At 40.1% G+C, this 25,523-nt stretch overlaps 1 protein-coding gene across 2 annotated transcripts; it reads left to right on the plus strand.

The window, feature by feature from the left end:
- Positions 1-6,796: 6,796 nt before the first annotated feature.
- On the plus strand, positions 6,797-24,056 carry LOC117490761 (multidrug and toxin extrusion protein 1-like). 2 transcript variants are annotated; one of them, XR_004556695.1, is made up of 17 exons: positions 6,797-7,094; positions 7,418-7,519; positions 10,927-10,995; positions 11,119-11,267; positions 12,042-12,084; positions 12,551-12,595; positions 12,933-13,030; positions 18,698-18,795; positions 18,884-18,997; positions 19,471-19,538; positions 19,773-19,881; positions 20,086-20,161; positions 20,247-20,316; positions 20,427-20,555; positions 21,835-21,929; positions 22,820-22,924; positions 23,044-23,192. XR_004556695.1 is itself a non-coding variant. In XM_034140574.1 (17 exons), exons 1-17 carry the CDS (start codon positions 6,879-6,881, stop codon positions 23,407-23,409), a joined length of 1,956 nt encoding a protein of 651 aa, XP_033996465.1. In that variant the 5' UTR covers positions 6,797-6,878; the 3' UTR covers positions 23,410-24,056. The 2 variants fall into 2 exon arrangements, 1 of the variants encoding a protein (XP_033996465.1); XM_034140574.1 differs by having other exon boundaries at positions 20,427-20,559; positions 23,044-24,056.
- Positions 24,057-25,523: the final 1,467 nt, after the last annotated feature.

Here is a 25,523-nt window from a genome sequence, read left to right on the forward strand (position 1 = left end):
AAGTATAATGTTGCAATCTCTTTACAATAAGTAATTACAGTTAAAGAAGTAGAGGTTGTTTTCCAAGGGCCTCTCCTTCACAGCCCTACACTTTAAATCATGAGACTTTCAAATCATAACAGACAGAGATCGGTATCACTTTGTGTTGCAAGCCAAATCCATGTAAAGGTTCTACTTGAGCCCAATTTAAATACCATAAAGAAAGTATTGAACCCAGCTCAAGCTAAATGTCAAATGTATTTAATTAATGTACAAGTGTTTTGATTTATTTCAAATGTTCTAATCTCAGCTTCTTTCGAGTTCAGTCGAAGCAACAAATTGTTTCTCATAACATTCTCACTGCTGTCCCAAATGTTTTAACCTTGGGCAGACAAGCTGTTCACACACCCACACCCACACACTTTGGATAAGTAGTCACCTTATCCACATTGTAAATTGTTGCCTTCTTTAAAGTTATTAGTAATTTAAGATTAATTGTTAAATTAAATGTGGTACATTAGATAAAAATAACTTTGACTTGATCATTTTGTTCACAACATTAGACCTGTCCTCTAATCTCTACTAGAATAAGATAAGTGTGCATGTTTGGATGTTTTAACACTCCTGTAATGTACCTAATCTTGATATCTTTTTCATTACAGAGCTGGGAAAATGGTGTATTGATTAGATTCTGATCCGTGCAAGTCCAATTTTGACTGACTTTAGTTCTAATGTTAATGTTAATTTGACTTCAACCCATAAGTAATTATTTAAATTAACTCTAAATGTCACATGATGATGGATTAGTGTTCCACATTTCTTCCACTAATTTGTTTTACAATTAGGCTAAAGGTAAAGAGAGACATTGATGACCTTGTGTCCCTTTTGTTAGTACGTGGTTCCATTTTGTCTATGGCCTTGGACGGCTTCACTAAAAGTCACCCAGTTCTGCCCTGCGGCAGTCCGGCTGAGTGCAGTCACAGAGATGCTATGGCTGCTCTACATGACATTAATGGTCTGGTCTGAATGGACACCATTTCCTGCTCCCAGAGAGAATGACACTCCTCAAACTGAACATTACAGCCGTTGATACTGTCTCACATGGGTCTGCTCCCCCCCACTGAGCCATGAACTGAAAGCATGACATCTGCTATGAACACTTGGAAGCCTCCCTGTCACACCAGCACCAACCCTTGGGTCAGTCAGATGAGACTAACGGCTTCACTTAGGGCATTTGGTTCAGATACATGACTCTCGTTACCGCAGAGTGGGTTGTTTTTAAGGCTATTCATACTGCTATGCAGAGGATGCCTGTAAGTTGGCGAGCTGGTAAAAGCCCCTACTATTGTTTCAAATAGGCCTAATGTCAGGGGTCTCTTAATGTCTAGTTCTACATGTATTCACATTATATAGACAATGTTTCCACCTGGTAAAACTAAAGGCTGCACAAAACTCAGGCCACAATACAACCAATCTGTTCTGCTCTAACGATTCAATATATAGATTCTACATCAAAACAATTAGCTTTTATTGTTTCCAATGATAACGTCACCTTAAGTGGAGGAATGCAAACCTGTTTTCAAATGTAAGGTTTTGATTTTGTTTGACATTTCTCAGTAACCCTCAGTCACCCTCAGACACCCAGTATCATTCATGCTATGCCTTCAGTAATAACTCAGATGTTAAAGGGATGAAACTTTTCCTCCCAAATCAGATATGCTTTGTTTTTCAACAAATGTATCAATTTCCTGCATAATATATGTTTCTCACAATGGTTTTTTGTAAGCTGCACACAGGTGATACTGAGTCTTCTCGATTAATAGATTATAAACTATACCATGTTTAAATAGACTCCTAAGTTATTATTTCATATGTACCTGTAAGAAAAGGGAGGGAAGAGTCAATTATATTGAGTAATTGATTTTATATTGGGTAATTTATTTCTCAAACCTATGTTTTATGGAAGAGACTAAATATTTCTGATAAACTAATATTTTATCAAAAGGTAAATGGTGAATTAATATACATTTAGAATCATTGAGAAGGGGACAAGCCACAGGGACAAGCTCACCTTTAACTTACAATAACATGTCTCTGCTATGGACTGATGAGTATATGATTCTTGCATGTTCAATGACTAACACAAACCTTCAAAATGATAATGTGCATGTGTCAGGAAGGCTCCCAAATAATTCTGAGGGGCCTATCCTATTTTTGTAATTAAATGATAATGTGCTAATCCATTACTTTGAGTTGTCTTCACTCACAGAAAAACATCCCTATCGGGTGTTAACCCAATAACTAGGACAGCTCTCAAGGCCAAGGGTCAGAGAGAGAGGGTCACACTCTCCGGGTGCAGAGAGCACCCCCAGCCACGTGCAAGGAAGCACGAGGTCGTTCGAGATGGGATGCTTCTCTTCACCTTTCTGATGAGAGGGGGTTCTTCTCTTCATCTTTCTGCTCGGTGGGCTCTAGCAGACAACCCTGCAGGACGAGCGAGGGTTTCAGAGGCTTCTATAATACAATGTTCCATGTTTCTTGGAGGAGTTTGATGTCTTCCTAACCTCTCCCATCACGGGGGGGACACCTGGATGCATCAGGAATACGCAACAGATCTTCAGAGACTGGTAAGTGTGATTTCAAATCTACTATTTATAAAATAATATTTATACGTTTCTGTTTTCAAAATACCAAACAGATCATGCATTTTAGCCATGCCTCATTTCGCTCTATGTGCTGTTTGCTGTCTACGGGTCTGATTCTGCTGACCACGCCCCCCTGCAGGAGAGGTGAGCCGTGCTCTGATCAGCTGCTGGGCTGTCAGAAGAGGGGGAGAAAAAGAGATCTCCGTCCTCCGTGTTTTATTATATAGAGTCGTTATTCATTTGTTTTAAAGCTCAATAAATAACAAAGAAGACCTTTGACCGGCACTTTTCTAATTTTGTCCGGAAGATTTAAACTTTAACGGACATCTTGACCGGCGAAAGTAACTGAAACTGAAACTCTGCCGCACGGTCCCCTCGTTCTAAGGGTTCCTTAGTCCTGCTGGTGGACTAACCGGAGAGAATTACAATGCTTGCCTCGACGGGGAGGGATTGCATTTAATTAAAGCAGCGGGAGCAAACGCTTGCCTCGGGGAGGGAGAAAAAAAGCCACAGCGGAGAATAAACAGAAGGGTACCATTACCATGGTAACTATGGGCCGGAAGTCTTCTTCGCTGCTTTTGTGGCAGACTACAGCGCCACTTACAGGCCTGGCATATGTACTACAACGTCTCCAGCGCTTTCGAGCGGCAATGGCCGGCCGTGGCCCAACCCCACATTCCCCTGATAGGTGGAGAGTTGGCCCAATAGCCGTAGCGCCACTTCTGTGACGACATAGAAGTGTTCAAATCTGGATCAGTCTGTATCAGATCCGTTGCAGCCCCTTTTTTAGAGGAAAATAGAGAGGGTTGTGTTTTCTGACACTTGGTGAGTTCCCTGGAACACCGGGGACACATATTCATGTATAAAAGACGTACAAAAGTGCATTTTGCATGATAGGTCCCCTTAGTAGATTTGAATGACCACTGCAAGTCTTTTGACAACCACTTTGAAACTGCATAACAAATACTGGCACTTAGATATCATTATTGTTGTTATTTTCATTGTATATTTCTTTTCCTCTGTCTTAACCCTGAGAAAAACATTTTAAGCTTCTTAAAACGGTAGGCATGCGTCTAACCCACCTTTTTCAGTCACACGGCTTTTTGGCATCGAGAAATCCCTTATGTGATTTTGACAGAGTTAAAAGGGCTAGTTGTAGGCCTAAACCTCAATTTTTTTGCTCATGTATTTGTTAAAGGGAATTTAAAACATTAACCTTTGGACTTTTTATAATTTTGTGGGAATGCTGATAACAGCATTTCAACTATATGTTATGCTACGGACAAAAAGTTTATTATTCCGCCCACTTATTTTGGCCCTCTTCTTCTCCCACATTCAACATCGCAGAAACTCTGTTCAAACATCAAAACGTTCAGCTCGGTCGGGAATCGATGGCTATTACTTTTATCATTCATAACTTTCATAATTCCAGAGATACATCCCATAATACATCACATTTTTAACCATTGAAATCAATGGAGAAATTCTTCAGACTTCAACAAATCTTCATGCGACTTCAACTGCTAACTGTTCATTCATACTTTCACTCAGAAACCTCATTCCAACTTTAAAATGTTACACATCTTTCTGACATTATTCGTGTAACACAACTTTTAAATCTGATTCTTACTTTTAGAGATATTAAACATTGTTCAGACCTTGTTAAAGAGGTTTTCTTCAGATTTTAACATTAACTAGAGTGCGTGATGTCACAGCTAGAGTGGAGCAAATCTTGAAATTTGCCTTGATATTTTTTTTTAAAACTGCCATAATTCCCAAACCCTACATTCCTGAGACATAATTTTTCATGACAAACGTAGGAAAACATCTCGTAGCTTGAAAAATGACAAATAATTAAGCAAAAATAATTAAACAAAATGCCTCTTGAGGGCATGAAGTGACAAAAACGTTCAACATGTCTCCGTTAAAACCCATTGTAATTTCAGGCTGATATTTCCTCACGGCAGCAGCCGCACACCTTTAGTTAAACTGCCAAAAAGGCCACATTATTAACCCGAAAGTAAACAAAAATTACACTTCAGATACTCAACTTCCTTGACATGCTTCACGTTTTGAGATATAGATACGTTTTCACAGATATCTGTTATGGTTCTTCCACAAAACGTTCACATGTAAGAGGTTTATCTCTCATTCAGAACAATGGAAACCTTTGATCTCTGCACACCTCGTTAGCTCAAATATAAACACCTGTGTCATGGAACACGATGATGTCATCACTCCAACTGACATGCTCAGAGCAGCAGACTTCAGATAAAGGTTAATGGTCCTGCCCTCAACAGCTCTACGTCAATTATGGGGTGTCATCATCATATGCCGAAGATCAAGAAAAGAGAGAGAGAAGAGAGAGAGTAATGTAACCTCCTAATGTAATGTATAACTCCTATGAAATGTTCAAAAAGTGCTCAAACTTCACATGTGTGCTAACAGTCCAGCCGTGAAGACATCTACGGGACAGTTTTGAGATTTCTTCATATGCCGTTGCCATGGCAACACAATGCTCGCCTTGAAACACGGTTTTATCATAACTTCAGTGAAAATACTCCAAACAGCCCAAAACTTCACAGGTTTGGTAAGGATGCAGTCATCAACGTATCTAAGCGTATTATGGGGTGTCATCAAATGCCGTTGCCATGGCGACAGACAACTCGCCATGAAACAAATGTCGCTGTAAGTCCAATCGACGCGGTCCAATCGTCCCCCAATCTTCACTTGTATATCACCGGTCCAGCCCTCAACAGCTCTATGTCAATTATGGGGTTTCATCATATGCCGATTCCATGGAAACGCATCCCTCGCCATAAAACACGATGTCGCTATAACTCCTATGAAAATGTTCAAAAAGTGCTCAAACTTCACATGTGTGCTAACAGTCCAGCCGTGAAGACATCTACGGGATATGCCGTTGCCATGGCAACACAATGCTCACCATGAAACACGGTTTTCTCATAACTTCAGTGAAAATGCTCCAAACGGCCCAAAACGTCACAGGTTTGGTAACGATGCAGCCATCAACGCATCTAAGCGTATTATGGGATGTCATCAAATGCCGTTGGCATGGCGACAGATCATTCGCCATCAAGTTAGTTCAAAAGTTTGCAGTTCAAATATTCTGCTGCTTTTCCAAGCCTTTTTACTTTCTTTTCTTCTCTCATCACACATTCAAGCCCCCAGTGTTCATGTATCATTTCAATCTAAATTCTTCACTTTCTTCTTACACATTACATTTCAGCATAGCAATTCAGCATCAGCTTTTCAGCATAAAGCATTCCCACTAGCAATTTCTTCAGGAATTGCATTCTCTAGTTGGAACATGATATTCAGTCTATGACAGCGCAACAATTCTTATGTGGATTAAAGGTTAACAGCAATTGCCAAATTGATAGTTTGGAAGAGTGAGCGCTTTCCGTGAAGTTGCACCATAAGTTGCACCTACTTTATAGTAGATAGACCCATGCAGGGATCTCTCTTTTCTCGCCACACACACTTTTTCACCTGTGCCCTCCTCAGCTGTAATGTGTAAGCAGATGTATGTGCAATTCCTGAAATAGTCTTGAGAAACTAAAGATGAATAGCATTGAGTAAATCCATACTGTTACTCAGTTACAATTACTTATTAACATTTACGTTCCTGTAGATGCTGGTGAGTAAATGTTTAGGTTGCAGGGCTCTGTTAGGAGAAAATTGATGTTCCTACATTTGGCTGGGTGACAAGAACATGCAGAGGCCGAAGTCAGTGGTCAAAGTTTGATCAGAGGCAGATAAGATCAGTTGTTAATGTGCGCACACACAAACATGAAGAGCACGACTGCCAGGTAAATAAATCATCGAAGCCTGCAGAGATTATGCCATCATGCCTCTTTGTCTAAAATATGCATACAGGCATTCCTCATCAGATTACTCCTAAACCAAATAAGACTACCAGGTCCAGTTTCACTAACTCCCTTACAAGTCACAAGAAACATTCATCGGCCCTGCGTTGACCATTGTATCCACAAATAAAGACTTTTGATCTTTTCCACTCCCTGTTTTCTTTCTCTCCCCTTTTTTTAATCATTATTTTCTCCTCACTCCTCCTCCAAACCACATTATTCAATCAATAACAAGTGCATGTGTTGTATTCCTGAACCCAGATAGACCGACTGCCCCTCTCCTTGTTCTCTCTTCCCCACTCCCTCCCGTTCCCTTGGCTTTACTCCCTCCTCTCTCCCTTCTCTCTTCTTTTCCTGAGTTTGAATGGAGAAGCTGGGTTCCCCGGATCCTGCAGACCCTCCGCCGGGTGCAGGGCCCGTTGCTGGGGTTTCTGTTGGCAGGAGCTCAGGGGCCGAGGAAGACGAGGAAGACGAGGCAGCAGTCAGCTCCAAACTGTTTCGGTGTGCATGCGTGAGACGCTGGGTACCACTGGTCTACAGAGAAGAACTCTACCAAGTCTTACGGCTCACGGGCCCACTGGTGAGTAGGGGAAAGTTCAAGTGTTGTTTGTTGGGGGGGATTGGTATGTTATTCATAAAGTGCCACCACTGTTATACACTTAGTTCTTATATTCACTGTGTGCAGAGTTACTGGTGAATGTTGCATAGTACAGTGAATATGCAGTTATGTAATATATACACAGCATGCAATGACATATAATGGTGCTTAAACCTGTCTGTGCTTTTTGATTTCCCAAAGCTGAGCACACATAAGCTGTCCAGTTACTATTAGAGCATATTGTACTGTAGTTTTCAGTCATTGATGGCCTGAAATGAGTGAAATCTTTCTGATTGTTTCTGCAGCTGCTGTTTCGGATTCTGAACTTCCTCCTGCCGTTTGTTAACACCATATTCTGTGGTCACATTGGCAATGCAGAACTGGCAGGATACGCACTGGCCTCAGCGGTACCCTTTTAAACCCTTTGTACACTACTCTGATTATAAATGATGCAACTAGAGTAGTACAACTACTACAAGTCTACTGCTTCCACTGAAAACGTTCATACTCCCAATTAGAACATCTTTAGTATTATATCTGTTTTGTGTCATGATACTCGTTTGTACCTCATGCGTAGCTTACTTTATAGACCAACTGGCAGAGACTTGAAATGTAAAAGAGCTGTTGTGCAATCAACTGCACAGCTGTGTCGCTCTCACCAACGCTTGTAACCATTGTGTTTGTCACAATTTGTATGAATAGCTAAAGGTAACTACATAGCTCTGCAGGAAGATAACATTCTTATCCTGACTCAGATTGGTTGCTCCATCTGGCAGAAACAGCCATCAGCGAACAAAACACCAGCCTAACACATCAGTTTCTCAAATATTTCACTGGTAGTCAGTTGAGATCTAGTTATTTAGTGGGAATGCTGTTAACAGCATTCCAACTATCTGTTGTTCTACGCACAAAATTCTTTATTATTCCGCCGGAATTTTGCACCTCTTCTCCTCCCGCATTGAACATCGCAGAAACTCAGTTCAAACATCAAAACGTTCAGCTCGGTCGGGAATCGATGGCTATTACTTTTCTCATTCATAACTTTTATAATTCCAGAGATACATCCCATAATTCATCAAATTTTTAACATGGAAGTCAATGGAGAAATTCTTCAGACTTCAACAAATCTTCATGCGAATTCAACTGCTAACTGTTCATTCATACTTTCACTCAGAAACCTCATTCCAACTTTAAAATGTTACACATCTTTCTGACATTATTCGTGTAACACAACTTTTAAATCTGATTCTTACTTTTAGAGATATTAAACATTGTTCAGACCTTGGTAAAGAGGTTTTCTTCAGATTTTAACATTAACTAGAGTGCGTGATGTCACAGAGTGGAGCAAATCTTGAAATTTGCCTTCATATTTTTTTTTAAAACTGCCATAATTCCCAAACCCTACATTCCTGAGACATCATTTTTCATGACAAACGTAGGAAAACATCTCGTAGCTTGAAAAATGACAAATAATTAAGCAAAAATAATTAAACAAAATGCCTCTTGAGGGCATGAAGTGACAAAAACGTTCAACATGCCTCCATTAAAGCCCATTGTAATTTCAGGCTGATATTTCCTCACGGCAGCAGCCGCACACCTTTAGTTAAACTGCCAAAAAGGCCACATTATTAACCCGAAAGTACACACAAATTACACTTCAGATACTCAACTTCCTTGACATGCTTCACGTTTTGAAATTTCACAGATATCTGTTACGGTTCTTCGACAAAAAACTTTCACATGTAAGAGGTTTATCTCTTATTCAGAAAAATGGAAACCTTTGATCTCTGCACACCTCGTTAGCTCAAATATAAACACCTGTGTCATGGAACACGATGATGTCATAACTCCAACTGACATGCTCAGAGCAGCAGACTTCAGATAAAGGTTAATGGTCCTGCCCTCAACAGCAATTATGGGGTGTCATCATCATATGCCGAAGATCAAGAGGGCGATCAAGGGAAGAGAGAGAGGGCGATCAAGAGAAGAGAGAGAGTAATGTAACCTCTTAATGTAATGTATAACTCCTAACAGCCGTGAAGACATCTACGGGACAGTTTTGAGATTTCTTCAAATGCCGTTGCCATGGCAACACAATGCTCGCCTTGAAACACGGTTTTCTCATAACTTCAGTGAAAATTCTCCAAACGCCCCAAAACTTCACAGGTTTGGTAACGATGCAGCCATCAACGCATCTAAGCGTATTATGGGGTGTCATCAAATGCCGTTGCCATGGCGACAGACCACTCGCCATGAAACACGATGTCGCTGTAAGTCCAATCGACACGGTCCAATCGTCCCCCAATCTTCACTTGTATATCACCGGTCCATGCCTCAACAGCTCTACGCCAAATCTGAGATCTCACCATATGCCGCTTCCATGGAAACGCATCCCTCGCCATAAAATATGATGTCGCTATAACTCCTATGAAAATGTTCAAAAAGTGCTCAAACTTCACATGTGTGCTAACAGTCCAGCCTTGAAGACATCTATGGGACAATTTTGAGATTTCTTCAAATGCCGTTGCCATGGCAACACAATACCCGCCATGAAACACGGTTTTCTCATAACTTCAGTGAAAATGCTCCAAACGCCCCAAAACTTCACAGGTTTGGTAACGATGCAGCCATCAACGCATCTAAGCGTATTATGGGGTGTCATCAAATGCCGTTGCCATGGCGACAGATCATTCACCATCAAGTTAGTTCAGAAGTTTGCAGTTCAAATATTCTGCTGCTTTTCCAAGCCTTTTTACGTTCTTTTCTTCTCTCATCACACATTCAAGCCCCTGTGTTCATGTATCCTTTCAATCTAAATTCTTCACTTTCTTCTTACACATTACATTTCAGCATAGCAGTTTAGCGTCAGTTTTTCAACATAAAGCATTCCCACTAGCAATTTCTTCAGGAAATGCATTATCTAGTTCTTAATGAGGCCCACAGCAGATGATTCACAAAATGTTTGAACTCATTAAACCTTTCAGTGACACATCGAGAAGAAACCATTCAACAGCCGCGATCAACTGACTCACTGTTTGGTGAATGGCATCATTTCTGCTTCCTCTGACACAACTCCGTATTCATCCCATTTTCAGACTTTTACAAAGTCGTGGGAGCTTCCATGCCCCTCCACCCAGTAGTGGTAGGGAGGTGTGCACGTTAATGCAAGCCCTATACTCAAGCTTTTTAAGTCCTTTCTAAATTGTTTGCAAACAGTCGCTAACTTACACATCCTGCAGACAAAGAACAGGAAGAACATTTAGACCAAAAAGACACACAAAAAAAAAATCCCACATGTTCGATCAGCTCAGTTTGTTTTGGACATCCTGGCCTGCGAAAATATCTGTCTCTCTTTTGCTTGCTAGATATTGAGCTCCTTCACCCCAAATCAACATTGGCTGTCTGCCATTTGGCGTTGGGCAAATAGGATACATTTGTGTTGTGAGAGTGTTGTGTGTTGGGGTTAGCATCAGTTGACACTGAATTAGGCCAACAGCAAACAAAAGCAATGCACTCAAATTGGCTTCGGCTTGCAGCAAGCTGCAGACTGGGGGTTGATTCTCAGTTTGACTGGGTTTATGAACCCTTCCCCCTAACAGGTGAAAACTCACTGGAATCAGTTATTGAATACTTAAAATATTAAATCTGTTGTGTGTTTCCACACATAGATGATCTATTATCTATGGAGTTCTGCTGCAAGAAGACCACATGTTGCTCAGTAACTGTTTTTCCACCTGGATTTTGTATCATTTTCTGTCTTATATACCGTTTTTATCCCTTCTGATTCACTTGTTCTTGATTGTCCTCCTCTCAGACCATTGACATCACTACGACTGCAACAGGCTATGGCCTCGCCCTGGCGTGTGACACACTCATTTCTCAGGTGAGCAAACTACATTATCTAATTGCTCTATTGTTTCATTATGTGTTATCAACAGAAAGTCAATATTATGAACCTATGTAATCAGACTCAGTTTTTAAATTTGTTCTCTTTTGTGTTTTGCAGACATACGGCAGTAAAAACTTGAAGCGTGTGGGAGTAATTCTCCAGAAAAGTACATTGATCCTACTGCTGTTCACTCTGCCCTGCTGGGCTCTTCTCATCAACTCTCACAACCTGCTGATCATCTTGCACCAAGAGGAACAGGTGGCAAAGTAAATTCACAGTTTATGAAAGTTAATGATACAAGTTTGATGTGAACAAAATAGGGATGCTGCAAGACGCATATCCTTATCTTTAGTGCCATGGTTCTTACTGTTATCTTCAGTGTTACTGACATCCATATTATATTGTTTTATTCCAGGTTAGTGTGTACAGGAGTGCTTACATTAATTCAGTTTATGTACATGCTTTTAGGTGTTTCTAAGGCATTCCACCGAACTGCTGTACTGTACGAGTCCTGTCCTTTTATCAATTTTATTTTAAGGAAGTTAAAGGTAGGGTAGGTAATTCACTTCAGAAACACTTTTATTTATATTCCATGGAATGCTCTTAACATCCCGATAGCAATGAATACATTAAATGCTTTGACAATAAATACATTAAAAAAAATTCATCTGTGGAAACCGTGGCGCTGTAAAAAGCACGACCAATTATTTTAGCCTGCCTGTCAGCCTTCCATCTCGTGCACAAACTTATCTCATGCCCTCATTGGTCATGTGCACGTTCGTGTGTGTTGGAGGAGGGGCTCTGTAAGGAAGTCTGAAGGAAGAGGCAGATTTGTTCTGGTTGTGTACTTTCAAATTCTAGCACACTCAAGCTGGTTTCTCCATTCTTACCTACCCTAACTTTAAGCAATTTAATGTGAACAAACACATCGTTTTGATATTGCATATAAAGACATGTACAAATTGGGACATGTTAAATTACTGTTTATGTTTTTGCTCTACTTCTTTAGATGAATATTACTCTGTTTGCCTCCTTTTCAGAATCGCCCAGATCTACGTGATGGCATTTCTACCAGCTGTTCCAGTGAGTGCAATGAACTAAAAAAAAAGATAGGCCCAACATTTTGTACAGCCTTATTTAGTACATTGTGCGACCAAAAAAATAGCAAGCATGGCTATGGAACGAGAAAGAGATTAGAGTGATGATGTCTTTGTGTGATTCCTCAAAAAGTGAAGACTCAAACAGTGTTTGCCATTTCATTGTCTGTGTATAAAAAATGAATCATGCTCCATCGGGTTCCATTCATAATCTCTCTGGTGTATTAAAGTTATTAATTAAAGGCAGGAGCAACAGCATTAAGTGAAATAAAACATTAGCTGGTGGTGTCTCTGGACAAGCTTAACAGTCAATATATTTTCCAAACTTATAGTCAAGTTGTTGAAGCGAAGCAACTTATGACATCTAAAAGTAGCATCAAAGTGGAGAATTCAGGCTGTTATCTGAGAGTTTTACCAGTTTTAATATTCCCCTTTGTCTCTCCCTGCTACAGGCCATGTTTGTGCACATGCTGCAAGTTGCCTACCTGCAGAACCAGGTACGTTTATGAGTGGAAAAAGGTTCACTTCTCGTTCACTGAAGTTCAGTAGGGTGCCCTGCCTCAAAAAAAGGACTATCTTAATATTTCCCCAATCAGGAAATGGTAACACTCAAGTAGTAAAAAAAAAGAATAGCTTCATCTTTAAAACTGAGAACATGGTAAACATTTTACTGTGAGCATGTTAGCTTAGCCTCACCAAGCTGCTAGCATGGCTGTTGCCTGTCATGTTACCAGGGTGCTGTATTTGTTCTATATTGAATCTACATTAATAACGCTCTTTCAATATAAGCTACACAGATGGATAGCTGATTGTGAATTCATGTTTTTCTGTCAGGGGATCATTCTGCCTCAGATGTACACGGCAGCAGTAGCAAACATTTTCAACTTGGGGGCCAACTATGTCTTAATCTTCAGCCTCGACATGGGTGTCATGTAAGTGTCATGCTTTTTCTCCTAACATTTGCATTGTTAATAAACGTTGTGCAGCTAGACAGTCTATGGTATCAGGCCTCAAGTATCATGACCGATAAACGGTCCAAGTGACTGTACACCTTTACAAAGCAGAGAAACTCTGCTGATCACTGCTGTTCAAACAGCAAAAGGCTGTGGGCTGATGCACAGCCAGGATTTTGTGAATAAGGGACAGGAGGTCAGAGAGCTCATTATGCACTTCAATATATCTAAGAAGATTTGTTTTTTGTTAAAACTAAGCCAGCAGTATACTGATGTTTATTATTTGTGTACTTTATTTTTAGAGAGAGGGAGGCAGTGTAGGAAAAGAAGAGAGCGCTGTGACAGGAGTTGATCCTGGTCCAGCTGGACAAACATTTGGTTCAACAGGCAGTCCACTAAACCAATCAAGTGGTCGGGTCAAGTCAGGTCTGTCCCTCCCCTCCCATTTAGATTCCACATTTTCAAAACGTAGTCTATGACCCTTAGAAATGAAGTGTGCCTGTCTCTTTGCTGACCTTTTTTGACCTCTCAGTCCTTCGGGATAGAGTCACAGTAGATGTAGACCATCACTACTATTAGAAGTATTCGATGTTCTCGCGTCCAGGAGAGGAGCTTAGAATGAAGAGACTAATGGAGTCTCCGAAAAGGTTCAAATTGGTGAGTTTAATTAAATGGCACGATGATACAACAAGCAGAGGGTAGGGAAAAGACAAAGCAGGTGATGTCTCTCGTGGAGCTCCAGCGAACAAAAGGTCTCGTCTTCTCCTTCCCGATCTCCTTTATCTTCTTCTCGTTCCCTCCTGCTGTGTAGATAGGGGGTACGCCCTCCTCAGTCTTCGACATCGCGTAATACAGAGGCCTTTGACATTCTGTATTCCCTGCCTACTTCCTTAAGCCTTTTCTCCTCATCTCTTTCATGACTTTCTATTTAATACCTTATAAACAGCTGTAGGTTAGTTTAAAACATTGTTCGCGACATGTAACATACTGACCGGATATGAAGGATTTTCAGAATAAAGGCTTGGCATTGAGACTTTGAGAACTTCCGGGTTTTTTCACAATAAAACAGCTTTTAAAACTGACGATATATTTTAGACTAATTATGCTATTAACATTGATTTTAATTTCTAACAATCCCTCCTTTCACACCTTTTAAGGTGTGAACACAATACTGAAATTAATGAGTTCTTCATCTGTAAACATTGATTTTAAATTTCTAACAATCCCTCCTTTCACACCTTTTAAGGTGTGAACATAATACTGAAATTAATGAGTTCTTCATCTGAACTTTGCATAGTACATAACTCATATCAAAAACATACAATCAGAATGGAATGGTTTAAATAACCGTCATTAAAATACGAAAATACAACAAAAAATAAAAAAAATACTTTGGCTGGTATTAAACCTTGATTTTAATTTACAATCCCTCCTTTCACACCTTTTAAGGTGTGAACACAATACTGAAATTAATGAGTTCTTCTTTGCATAGTACATAACTCATATCAAAAACATACAATCAGAATGGAATGGTTTAAATAACAGTCATCAAAAATACAAAAAATACTTCGGTTGGTCTTCAACATAAGTTTTCCTTTGTGCTTAAACTTCTAGTTTTAACATTCAATATCACTTTTCAAAATAGCAGCAATTAGCTTGGTTTTTAACAATCCCTCCTTTCATACCCTTTAAGGTATGAACATAATACTGAAATCAATGAGTTCTTCTTTGCATAGTACATAACTCATATCAAAAACATACAATCAGAATGGAATGGTTTAAATAACCGTCATTAAAATACAAAAAATAAAAACTTTGGCTGGTCTTTAATCATAAAAGTTTTCTTTGTGCATAACTTCTAGTGTTAACATTCAATATCATGAATAGCACCACTTAGCTTGGTATCAGAACATTTCTTACTCCCTCCTTTCACAGAAATCCTTCTCATACTACATTCAGTGTTAAGGCACTTGTTTTTACAAAGTATAAAAGAAACAAACTTTTTTTATTTTTTTTTTTTAAATAGTACAAAGTAAAAATAAAAATAAAGATACACCATCTTGGAATAGTATAAAGTAATAAAGAATACACCATCTTGGAATAGTATAGAGTAATAAAGAATACACCATCTTGGAATAGTATAGTAAATTGCATTGATTCCCTTCATATTAGCATTGTAGCTGGTTCTTCCTTTAAATGATTTCATCATTTGAAGTATCACATCATTTGGACATTCTTTGAACAATCTCATCATCGAACATCTCCATTACTTAACATCTTTTACACACTCTCATCATTTACATCACGATCTGTATATGGGGGTGGGTAGTCTTGTTCTGTTAGTAGTTGAAACTGTCCCCTCATGAGATATTGACCCCTAGTGTGTTCCTGGGTGAGGGCCGCGGCGATCAATCGGTACGTTAGGGTGCGGGTACATGGAATGCAACTCCAACATCTAGCACTCCCCTGGGCACCCCTATGCTATCCTTGTACACTGTGGAGCCTAAACTCCCTCCTTTGACTGGTCTCTTAGCCCTACTGGTTTTGGGGTGTTTCGCCATGTTGATTAACTGCCCCACTGTCATTGGTACTGCATATAAAACATCACTGGCTGTACAAGTGCACAGGTCCCAGTCTAATCCTGTAGCAAGACTGCATACAAGGTTTTAGTTCCATGATACCATCAAACATCTACTCTGGGATACGGCATTTCAGACAGTCATTTCTGGGAGAAGATTTTGGTCAGTTACAACAATTGGAGAATTTCATCACTTATGGTTCCTACTTCATTACCGTTTGGTGGTCTGTTCTAATGCAGTGATAAAGTTCCTTAAATGGTGTGAAAACCGGTGGAATATCAATAACTCATTACACTAATTTATCTTCAATTCTAGTCTACTTAAAGAACTATGCTAACCCCTTTAACAGTGTGTGGAACCTTGGTGTCCGAGCATGTAACAGTTACTCCCTCCTCTATCAAGGATTTTAAAAACAGTAGTTATTTCATCCATGGTTTGTAGTTCAATTTAGGAATTTTCACTTATGGCGGATATGTTTCTACTTTAAATAACATCTCTAAATTTCAGGTCATCCCTGATTAAATGGATGACCATCAGGAGGTGGTGGCGCTTGTCTTTTAAACTCATAATTTGGTGCCGTGCGCTCCCTGTGAAGCTACAAGTAAGATTTAAAACAACTGCTGGGTGGGTTGAGTGACCCCTTCTCCCTAAACGATATGGGTTGTCAAAAATATGCATCATTGCAATGAGTGATCCAAGACCCCGCATGTATTACTCCCAATTATATAGCTTTTTCCAAAATTAAATTTGCAATCGCTCTTTGCCCAGTGTCCTTTAAAACTCTACATCTTGGACAAACAAATGTTATTTCCACCTTAACAGTTATCCTATGGTAATAACTATGCTACAATGGCGAAAACAATACTTTAGATTGTGATACTATATTTGGCTTGGTATTAGCTCTCCCTTTAACATTGTCCAACTAACACAGATTTGTCTGCTTTTATAGAGTGGTCACTAAAACTATCCCTTTAGCTGTAGATCAATATTGTAACACATTAGATCTCTACCAAATTCACCCATGAATAAAATCTCTTAGGGAATAATTTGTTTACATGATGGAAAGATTGAAAAATATGTTCTACTCTGTACTCCTAAGTCCCAAAACACTCACTGCTTAAAGTGTAAAGTGTGGTGAATATTTCCATCATGTCTACCCCTTTATCTCACAGTACCCTCAGTGTGTTTTAGGATTATTTCCTCATTTTACTTTAACAGTTTCCTCTTTATTACTATTTTAATTTACCAATTTATTAATTCATGGCTAATAAATCTTTTTGTCTTTACGTATTTATCAAGTCAATTCAAGTTTGTTTGTGAATAAGTGTGTTTATGTATAAACTCACTCACTCCCGTTTTCCTTTTCTCCTCCTCTTGTTGTCTCAAGCCACGACCCCCTCACATTCTGTTAGACCATGCCAACTCCTCTGGTTCCGTCTTCTCCTCAGTCCATCAGCTCTTAAATCCTTCCGCTGGTACTCTTTTCAGTGGCCCAACTGCTTTGCATTTCATCTCCTTCTTTACAGTCTCTTCGCTGTTGTATGGAGGGCGTATTCTGCTTTCATGTCCCACACTCTGCTCTTGTGCCAAATCTCGTGGCTCAGCTTGGAACTTCATGTCCTGTGGCGACTGATGAGAGTATGCCTCTATGTCAGCATGCTGTTCTGGTTCTGGATGCCTCAGGTGGAGATGGTTCTGGATGGAGTCTTGTCGTTGTTGGTTCAGCTCTGGTTCTCTGTCTGTTCGATGGAGAAGGAGGAGGAGTCTCCTGTAGTGAGGTCTTTTGTCTGATAGGGGTCGTAGCAGGCTGACAGGCAGAGAGAGAGAGTCCAGGTCTCGGGACGCATTACCTATAGAAATTCTAACACACTGAGGTAAAGTAAATCCAACCTTCTCCACTCTATCTTCTAATCATACTATCTGTTTTAAATGTTAAATGCCATCTAAACACAATTAATGTCTACTAATAAATGTACTATATCTCCAAACATTGTTTTTTCTCCCACTGTAACACATCTACTCCAAATAACTCTTTCAGGAAACCATTTTTTTTTCTATAAATTGAAATACTTACATGCTTCAAGCACCACATGTTTCACACACTATAAAAAGACGTCCCCATATATTCTCCAATATTTTAATTCTCACTATTACTTAGCAATAGTAACTTTTGTGACTGGATACATCTGTGCACAGTCGCCACAATCTGTTGGGGAATTTTGTTCATAGAGTTTGTACATACAGTTGTCCTCGTGGGTTAGTACCCTGTTTCTACTGTAATAACTTTTCAATAATTGTGCTCAGGTCACCAGTTGGTTGTCCATAGTCTTAACGGGGGTGTTTCTGGTACAGATTAAAACATGGATCCAGTGTATTTGGAGTTTCCCCTAATTTGTAAAACCCCATCACTTACATATCTCGATCACTTAAACCTATCTCATCATTTGATACAAGAACTGCATAGAAGTATTCGATGTTCTCGCGTCCAGGAGAGGAGCTTAGAATGAAGAGACTAATGGAGTCTCCGAAAAGGTTCAAATTGGTGAGTTTAATTAAATGGCACGATGATACAACAAGCAGAGGGTAGGGAAAAGACAAAGCAGGTGATGTCTCTCGTGGAGCTCCAGCGAACAAAAGGTCTCGTCTTCTCCTTCCCGATCTCCTTTATCTTCTTCTCGTTCCCTCCTGCTGTGTAGATAGGGGGTACGCCCTCCTCAGTCTTCGACATCGCGTAATACAGAGGCCTTTGACATTCTGTATTCCCTGCCTACTTCCTTAAGCCTTTTCTCCTCATCTCTTTCATGACTTTCTATTTAATACCTTATAAACAGCTGTAGGTTAGTTTAAAACATTGTTCGCGACATGTAACATACTGACCGGATATGAAGGATTTTCAGAATAAAGGCTTGGCATTGAGACTTTGAGAACTTCCGGGTTTTTTCACAATAAAACAGCTTTTAAAACTGACGATATATTTTAGACTAATTATGCTATTAACATTGATTTTAATTTCTAACACTACACAATGATCCAGTTTGAAAATATGTTCTATCATGTGTGTTTACAGTGGATCAGCAATTGCTAACAGCATTTCTCAGATTGCAATCTGCCTTCTGTTGTTTGGATACATCAGATGGAAGAAGCTCCATCAGCAAACATGGGGAGGCAAGTCATTTACACAATACGATTTGACTAAATACGTCTGTCGTCCTCTACAGGCCACATTGAGTATAACCCTTGTTATTCTCTGCAGGCTGGTCCACTGACTGTCTGCAGGAGTGGGGCTCCTACATGAGGCTGGCTGTCCCCAGTCTTTTCATGGTCTGCTTTGAATGGTGGATCTGGGATGTCGGCGGTATCCTTGCAGGTAAGTGCTGTGTTTTCTTAGAAATGTCTTGAGAGTCACTTTGAGTGAAGCTTTAATAAGTATCTGAAGATGTAGATAAAAAATGTCTACAAAGAAATATTTATACCATCAGAGTAAATGTAAATATGCTCTCCATTTACATAGGTTTTTGAAATTGCTGAATAAGAATATTTAAAAAATGTTAAACTGGAAAGACACACAAGTATCTGATTTTAAATAAACCAAATTACTTAAAACAAGGTACACAAGGTGAAGAAACAACAATTGTTTTCTGAAAAACAATTGTTGTGGACAGACAACAGATAACCTCCCCCATTCACTGTAACGTGTCTCCATAAGTTCACCTTATTTGCCCGAAAACAATTCTGGTTTAAAGAGGGAAGCCTAACCACCAGCAGTATGTGGTTAATTCATAATTAAGAGCAGCATATAAAAATAACCACTCATTTTCTGAATGTGACTTCTTTCATCAGGTGTACTTGGAGAGGTGGATCTTGCTGCCCAGCATGTATTGATGGAAATAGGAGCCATAACATATATGGTATTTGTAAACCACATTCTTAAAGATAATTCAGCATTTTGGGAAATTCACTTTAGATAGGAAGATCTATACCATTCAAAAAAGGACATACATTCAGAAGGATGTTAACAAAGCAATAAGATTGAAAGCAGGGTAAACATCTTAACACCTCTGGCTCTCGAAAAGAAAGTGAATAAGCGTATTTCAAAGCTGACTTAATAACTGATACCACAAAGTAACATTGGGTCCTTGCAGTTCCCTCTAGGTGTCCATGCAGCTGCCTGTGTGCGTGTTGGGAATGCTCTGGGGGCCGGGAACACTACCAGGGCCTTAGTCACCTGCAAAGTAGCTCTGTTTCTGTCAGGTATGTATACATTAGCATATTCTTGTAAACACAATCATACCCAATTTATACAAACTAAACCTGCCAAGAGGGAATGCTTGATGCTGATTGGTTGGGAGGTGTATGCGTTTCTAATAGATGACAGAAGAAAAATTCTACTTTAGTTGTATTGACAATCATGAAACATGCACCTTTTCTCCCATTTTTGTAATGTCTTTGCTATAGGAATGCTTGCTTTACTCCAGGGTGTCGTTATCGCTGGCTCTAAGTCTGTCGTTGGCTACATATTCACCTCTGATGAGTGAGTTTCAGATGAACACACGTTCATTTCTGCCACACGTAAAGGCAACTCTGTTTTGGTAATCTGCTTCTTCTACTCTCCGCAGAAACATTGTGAACATGGTCTCACAGAACCTCACAGTCTACATATTTCTACAGTTCTTTGATGCACTTCTGGTAAGTTATCACACAACAAAAAGGTCTTATTTCGCATTGAGTACAGAGAGCTTGTTTCATTGAATGAACATCACTTGTTTCTCTTTGTTTCAATCGGTGTGTGTTTTCAGTGTGTTTGCTCAGGGATTCTTGTGGGAGCTGGGATGCAGAAAATTGCCGCCTTGTCCAACCTGGTGTGTTACTACTGCGTTGGTCTGCCAGTGGGAATAGCTCTGATGTTTGTTGCCAAGCTCAGGATAGTAGGTAACGTTCCTATTTCAACCCTCTATGTTTTGGCAAACAAGCTATACAAAAATATGAAAAAAATATGTATTATTGCCGTGACTTTACGCCAACCTTTTTTGGAACAACGTCTCCGGATGGCACCCCTATGACTTCAGGGGAATGAGAGGTTGCCGTGGCATGGTAACAGCATGGTAACAGCATGGTAACATGACGCTCGTGCCTCGCCCCCCTCCTTTGCAGGGCGGCGTGGTCAGCTGCAGCTCATTTGCCACAGAATCAGCCCTTGCAAAAACAGGGCTGGAATACAGCAAATAGAGCGAAATGAGGCATGGATAAAATGCATGATCTGTTTGGTATTTTGAAAAAAAAACTTTGCAGACATGTTTTATATAGGTATGGCCCTACAATATATTATTCAAATATAGCATGATAGGTCCACTTTAATTCAGCAGTTGCCAGTGATCAGGGAGTTACCTCAATTTCCTTGTATGCCATCAAAGACTGGGGTTTGGACTTGAATCATATACATTTCTTGTATTGTCCAATGTGCAGCACATCCTCAGTATGGCAGCAGAAGTTGTAATTGAAGTAGCGTGTCTACATTTCAGTCAAGGTTCAAATACTTACACACAAACCCACTGGGTCCTGTTGCAACACACATTCCTTACATTTCCTTTCTATCACTCAAAGTGTGCATATATTGATACATGGAAACACACATCTACCTATTGTGTGTCAAAGCTCTGATCTTGTGAGTTGTATATCTTCTTGCTTTCTCATAGTGTTTTTATAGTCGTAATTGGGATTAATAGATTACTAGTATGGTAATTATGTTACTAAAAAAGACTCAGATAAGGTTTAGTTGTTATTAAATGTTATTTCTTCTTGCTTCTATCTTTATTTCTTTAGGCAAACCAAGAAGAACTTGCTAGAGACTTGCTACCTTATTGTGTAGCTCTTTGGAAATAAGTTTGACCAGACACTTTTTAAATATGTCTCTCGTGTAACATCCAATTTCTTTGACGTTTAGTGTACCTGATAAAGCCTCCAGCAACCCTTTTAATCAATTTAACCAGGCACTGAACGTCTGTAGGGATGGGAATGTTGATGATCATTGACATGTAATAACTTTGGGGATTGGCAGGGGACATTTTAAATGTGTCCATTAGCCGTTGGCGTGACTGTTTCTTAGTCTTTTTGTCATAAATGTCATATGTTTTTCTTTTTGTATGTGTGAAATGAATACACTGTAGATTCTTCTTTAATCGAGCCTTTTTGTGTCCCTCTGGTTAGGCTTGTGGCTGGGTATCTTTATCTGTGTTGTACTTGAGACGGGGTTCTTCCTCTTTCTAATCTTTAAACTCAACTGGAAGAAAATCACACACAAGGTAAGATATTTTAATCTTTCATTAAAGCATGCATGGCATAATAGATTGAGGGCATCATTTGAAACTTCCAATTAAAGGGGACCTATCATGCAAAATGCACTTTTGTACGTCTTTTATACATGAATATGTGTCCTCGGTGTTCCAGGGAACTCACCAAGTGTCAGAAAACACAACCCTCTCTATTTTCCTCCATACCCAAATCTCTAAAAAAGGGGCTGCAACGGATCTGATAAAAACTGATCCAGATTTGAACACTGTCCTGACGTCAGGACGGTGGCGCTACGGCTATTGGGCCAACTCCACCAATCAGGAGGAGACAGCCACGGCCATTGCCGTTCGAAAGCGCTGGAGACGCTGTAGTACATATGCCAGGCCTGTAGATGGTGCTGTTCTCACTGAATCAGCCCTTGCAAAAACAGAGCTAAAAAAAAGTGCAAATTGAGCGAAATGAGGCATGGCTAAAATGCATGATCTGTTTGGTATTTTGAAAAGAAAAAAGTATAAATATGCCTTATATAGGTATGGTCCTACACTATATTATTCAAATATAGCATGATAGGTCCACTTTAAGGGAAATATTTTTGGTATAATGGAGCTTCATCAGGCCTCGGAAGCAGGCAATCAATGATTGCTTCCTCCTAATTTTGGGAACATTTAAACTCTTCATGTTTCAGTATTTGCCTTTTTTCATTTGGATAGCTTTTACAGTTATCTCTCTTCACTCATTAGAATAAACAGAATACCCTACACGTTGAAGCAGAACATTGAATACATACTCAACAATGCTACAAATGACTGAATTAAGTAAATACAAAGTAAAGTAAAAATAAAGCCAATACTTTTACTATAAAATATTTTCCCTCATAAAACTCACTTTAATGCGTTTTCAGGCTCAACTGCGGGGTGGAAGAGGAGTGGTGGTGAGCTCAAAGCGCCCTATCAGTACTCTGCTAAATGAAGCGATGGTGCCGGACATCTCTGACTGCCCTATCACAGTGAGTGCATTACAGTATGTGGTGTGGAGTAAAGCAGGATGTTCTCCCTCCTTTGTCCCTGTTTATGATCTTTTAGCTACTCATACATTGATTAACAGCAACTTCTTTGCACTCCGAAGGAGTTGGATGGCGAAGCCCTGAAATCAGATGGCTACTGTCCAGTCAACTCCAAGGATCAGGAGCTGAAAGTGTTTCCTGAGGCAGAGGACAACAACATCAATGCAGTAGGAGCCGAGCGGGACGCTGAGCAGAGCGAAAAGACTTCCAAAGACACCAAAACTATAACACTGCTTTCAGTCACTGAGCTGATCCTGCGCAGAGGGCTCATCCTTGTTATTTCAGTTCTCATTTTGGCCACAGGTGTGGCTTTCCACGTTGCTTTCCCTGTACCTGAGTTCTCCGCCAAGAACAGTGCCAACTTCACCTTGAACTGGAATAATGACTCCACCCCTACACCACTGTCTCCACTACACCAGGACATCTGAGCTGTCTTTGAATGTCTCGAGTGGCTTAGCTCAGTTCTCATAAACTGACAATTTAGATCTCCTACAGGAAAAAAAGCCTAACATCCATAGTTATGCTTGTAGACCGGGGTTGTTTTTTGTAAAACTACAGCCTGACGTGTCAGGGAAAGAAAATACGCCTCAGTGCTGCACTGCTGAGCCAAAGAAAGCTGGAAGAAATATTAAATGAGACTGGCAGGATGAACAAAGGTCTTGCTACAAAGATCATCTTTTTTGCCCAGCCTGAGATGTTCAACTGGGATCACGAGACACATTATAAATCCCTCACTAGGAGACCCCGTGGGTTAGAGTGTTCCTCCACAGATAGCTTTTGATTTTCCTCCCCTTATTCTTGCCTTGATTTATGTTTTGCACTGACCTCAAATCATTTTGTCGTGTTTTAACTGTAAGTGTAAGATGACTGTAAATATCTGATGTAAAATGTACATGTTTAAATGTAAATATGTAACATGAGTATATTATTGCATTGTCTTCCTATATCACTGCCACTCCTGGTAAACTCCAGGACAGAGGTGATTGATAAATAATAAGCTAATTATTTTTTACTGTTTATGTATGACTGCCATTTGATTGAACCCTAATCAATACAAACAATACTTTAACAATAATTATATTTTATATTTATATATTTTATATAATATATATATTTATATATTATATTTATATTAAAACAGTATATTTGATAACCACATTTTATTGTGCACTGTGCAGCTATATTTTATGTGAACCTTTTAAGTGTTTCTTTATTGGTAACAGCCAAAAATCTAGACCTTGAACCCCGTGACATGGAAGTCCTTTGGTCTCATTATATGTAAATGTATAACATGATTTTAGGAGGAGAGACCGTACAGCTGTGACCAGTGTGTGGGAAGATGGCGCCTGTGTCGGCTCGCCGCTCCCTCACCCCTAGATTCCACCGGGTCCGTCTGCGTCGCGTTACGGCTGCGCCACGGTTTTGGTCCGGCCTCCTCCGGCGTCATACCCTACCAGGCGCGTTTCAGAAGCATTTCAGAAGCGGAGTTTTTGTTGATTTGGGCATATTTCCTGGACAGGCTACGTTGTACAGACAAAGTTAATAATAATTGTAATATTCCAGTTATAAACGACATGAATCAAAGATGTGTTGCTGTATTTTAGTGGTAAAAAAATGCATTCATCATCATAATTATTCTATAATTTACACAGTGCCTGTAAACCGGAGGAGAACGCTGGCATTTCTCCTCCTACTTGAAAGACTACGGAGGGATAGGGTCTGCAAAATGTGTGTGTGTATATATATATATATATGCTATATATGCTCTGAACGTTCCACTTCCTGCCTGCCCGACATTACCTTACGGCTGCGTCGCGTCAAAAATAGGATTCATCCTAATTTTAGAGGAGCCCTGCGCCGAGACGCTTCTGGGACGCTTCTGAGCCGTAACGCGCCGCGTGTGGTGGAATAACACCCATTGACTAGAGTGGCCGCGATCGCCGTGAGCACCGCGGCGCAGCCGTAACGCGCCCGTAACCCCTAGATTCCACCGGGTCCGTCTGCGCCGCGTTGCGGTTTTGGTCCGGCCTCCTCCGGCGTCATACCCTACCAGGCGCGTTTCAGAAGCATTTCAGAAGCGGAGCGTCTTGCCTGCCGGCTCGCAGTTTTTGTTGATTTGGGCATATTTCCTGGACAGGCTACGTTGTACAGACAAAGTTAATAATAACTGTAATATTCCAGTTATAAACGACATGAATCAAAGATGTGTTGCTGTATTTTAGTGGTAAGAAAATGCATTCATCATCATAATTATTCTATATATATAATTTACACAGTGCCTGTAAACCGGAGGAGAACGCTGGCATTTCTCCTCCTACTTGAAAGACTACGGAGGGATAGGGTCTGCAAAATTATTTTGTGTGTGTGTATATATAGCTCTGAACGTTCCACTTCCTGCCTGCCCGACCTTACGTTACGGCTGCGCCGCGACAAAAATAGGATTCGATCCTAAATTTAGAGGAGCCCTGCGCCGAGCCGCTTCTAGGACGCTTCTGAGCCGTAACGCGTCGCGTGTGGTGGAATAGCACCCATTGACTAGAGT

This window comes from Trematomus bernacchii, unplaced genomic scaffold (assembly GCF_902827165.1).
Source record: "Trematomus bernacchii unplaced genomic scaffold, fTreBer1.1, whole genome shotgun sequence".
Lineage (NCBI taxonomy): Eukaryota > Metazoa > Chordata > Actinopteri > Perciformes > Nototheniidae > Trematomus > Trematomus bernacchii.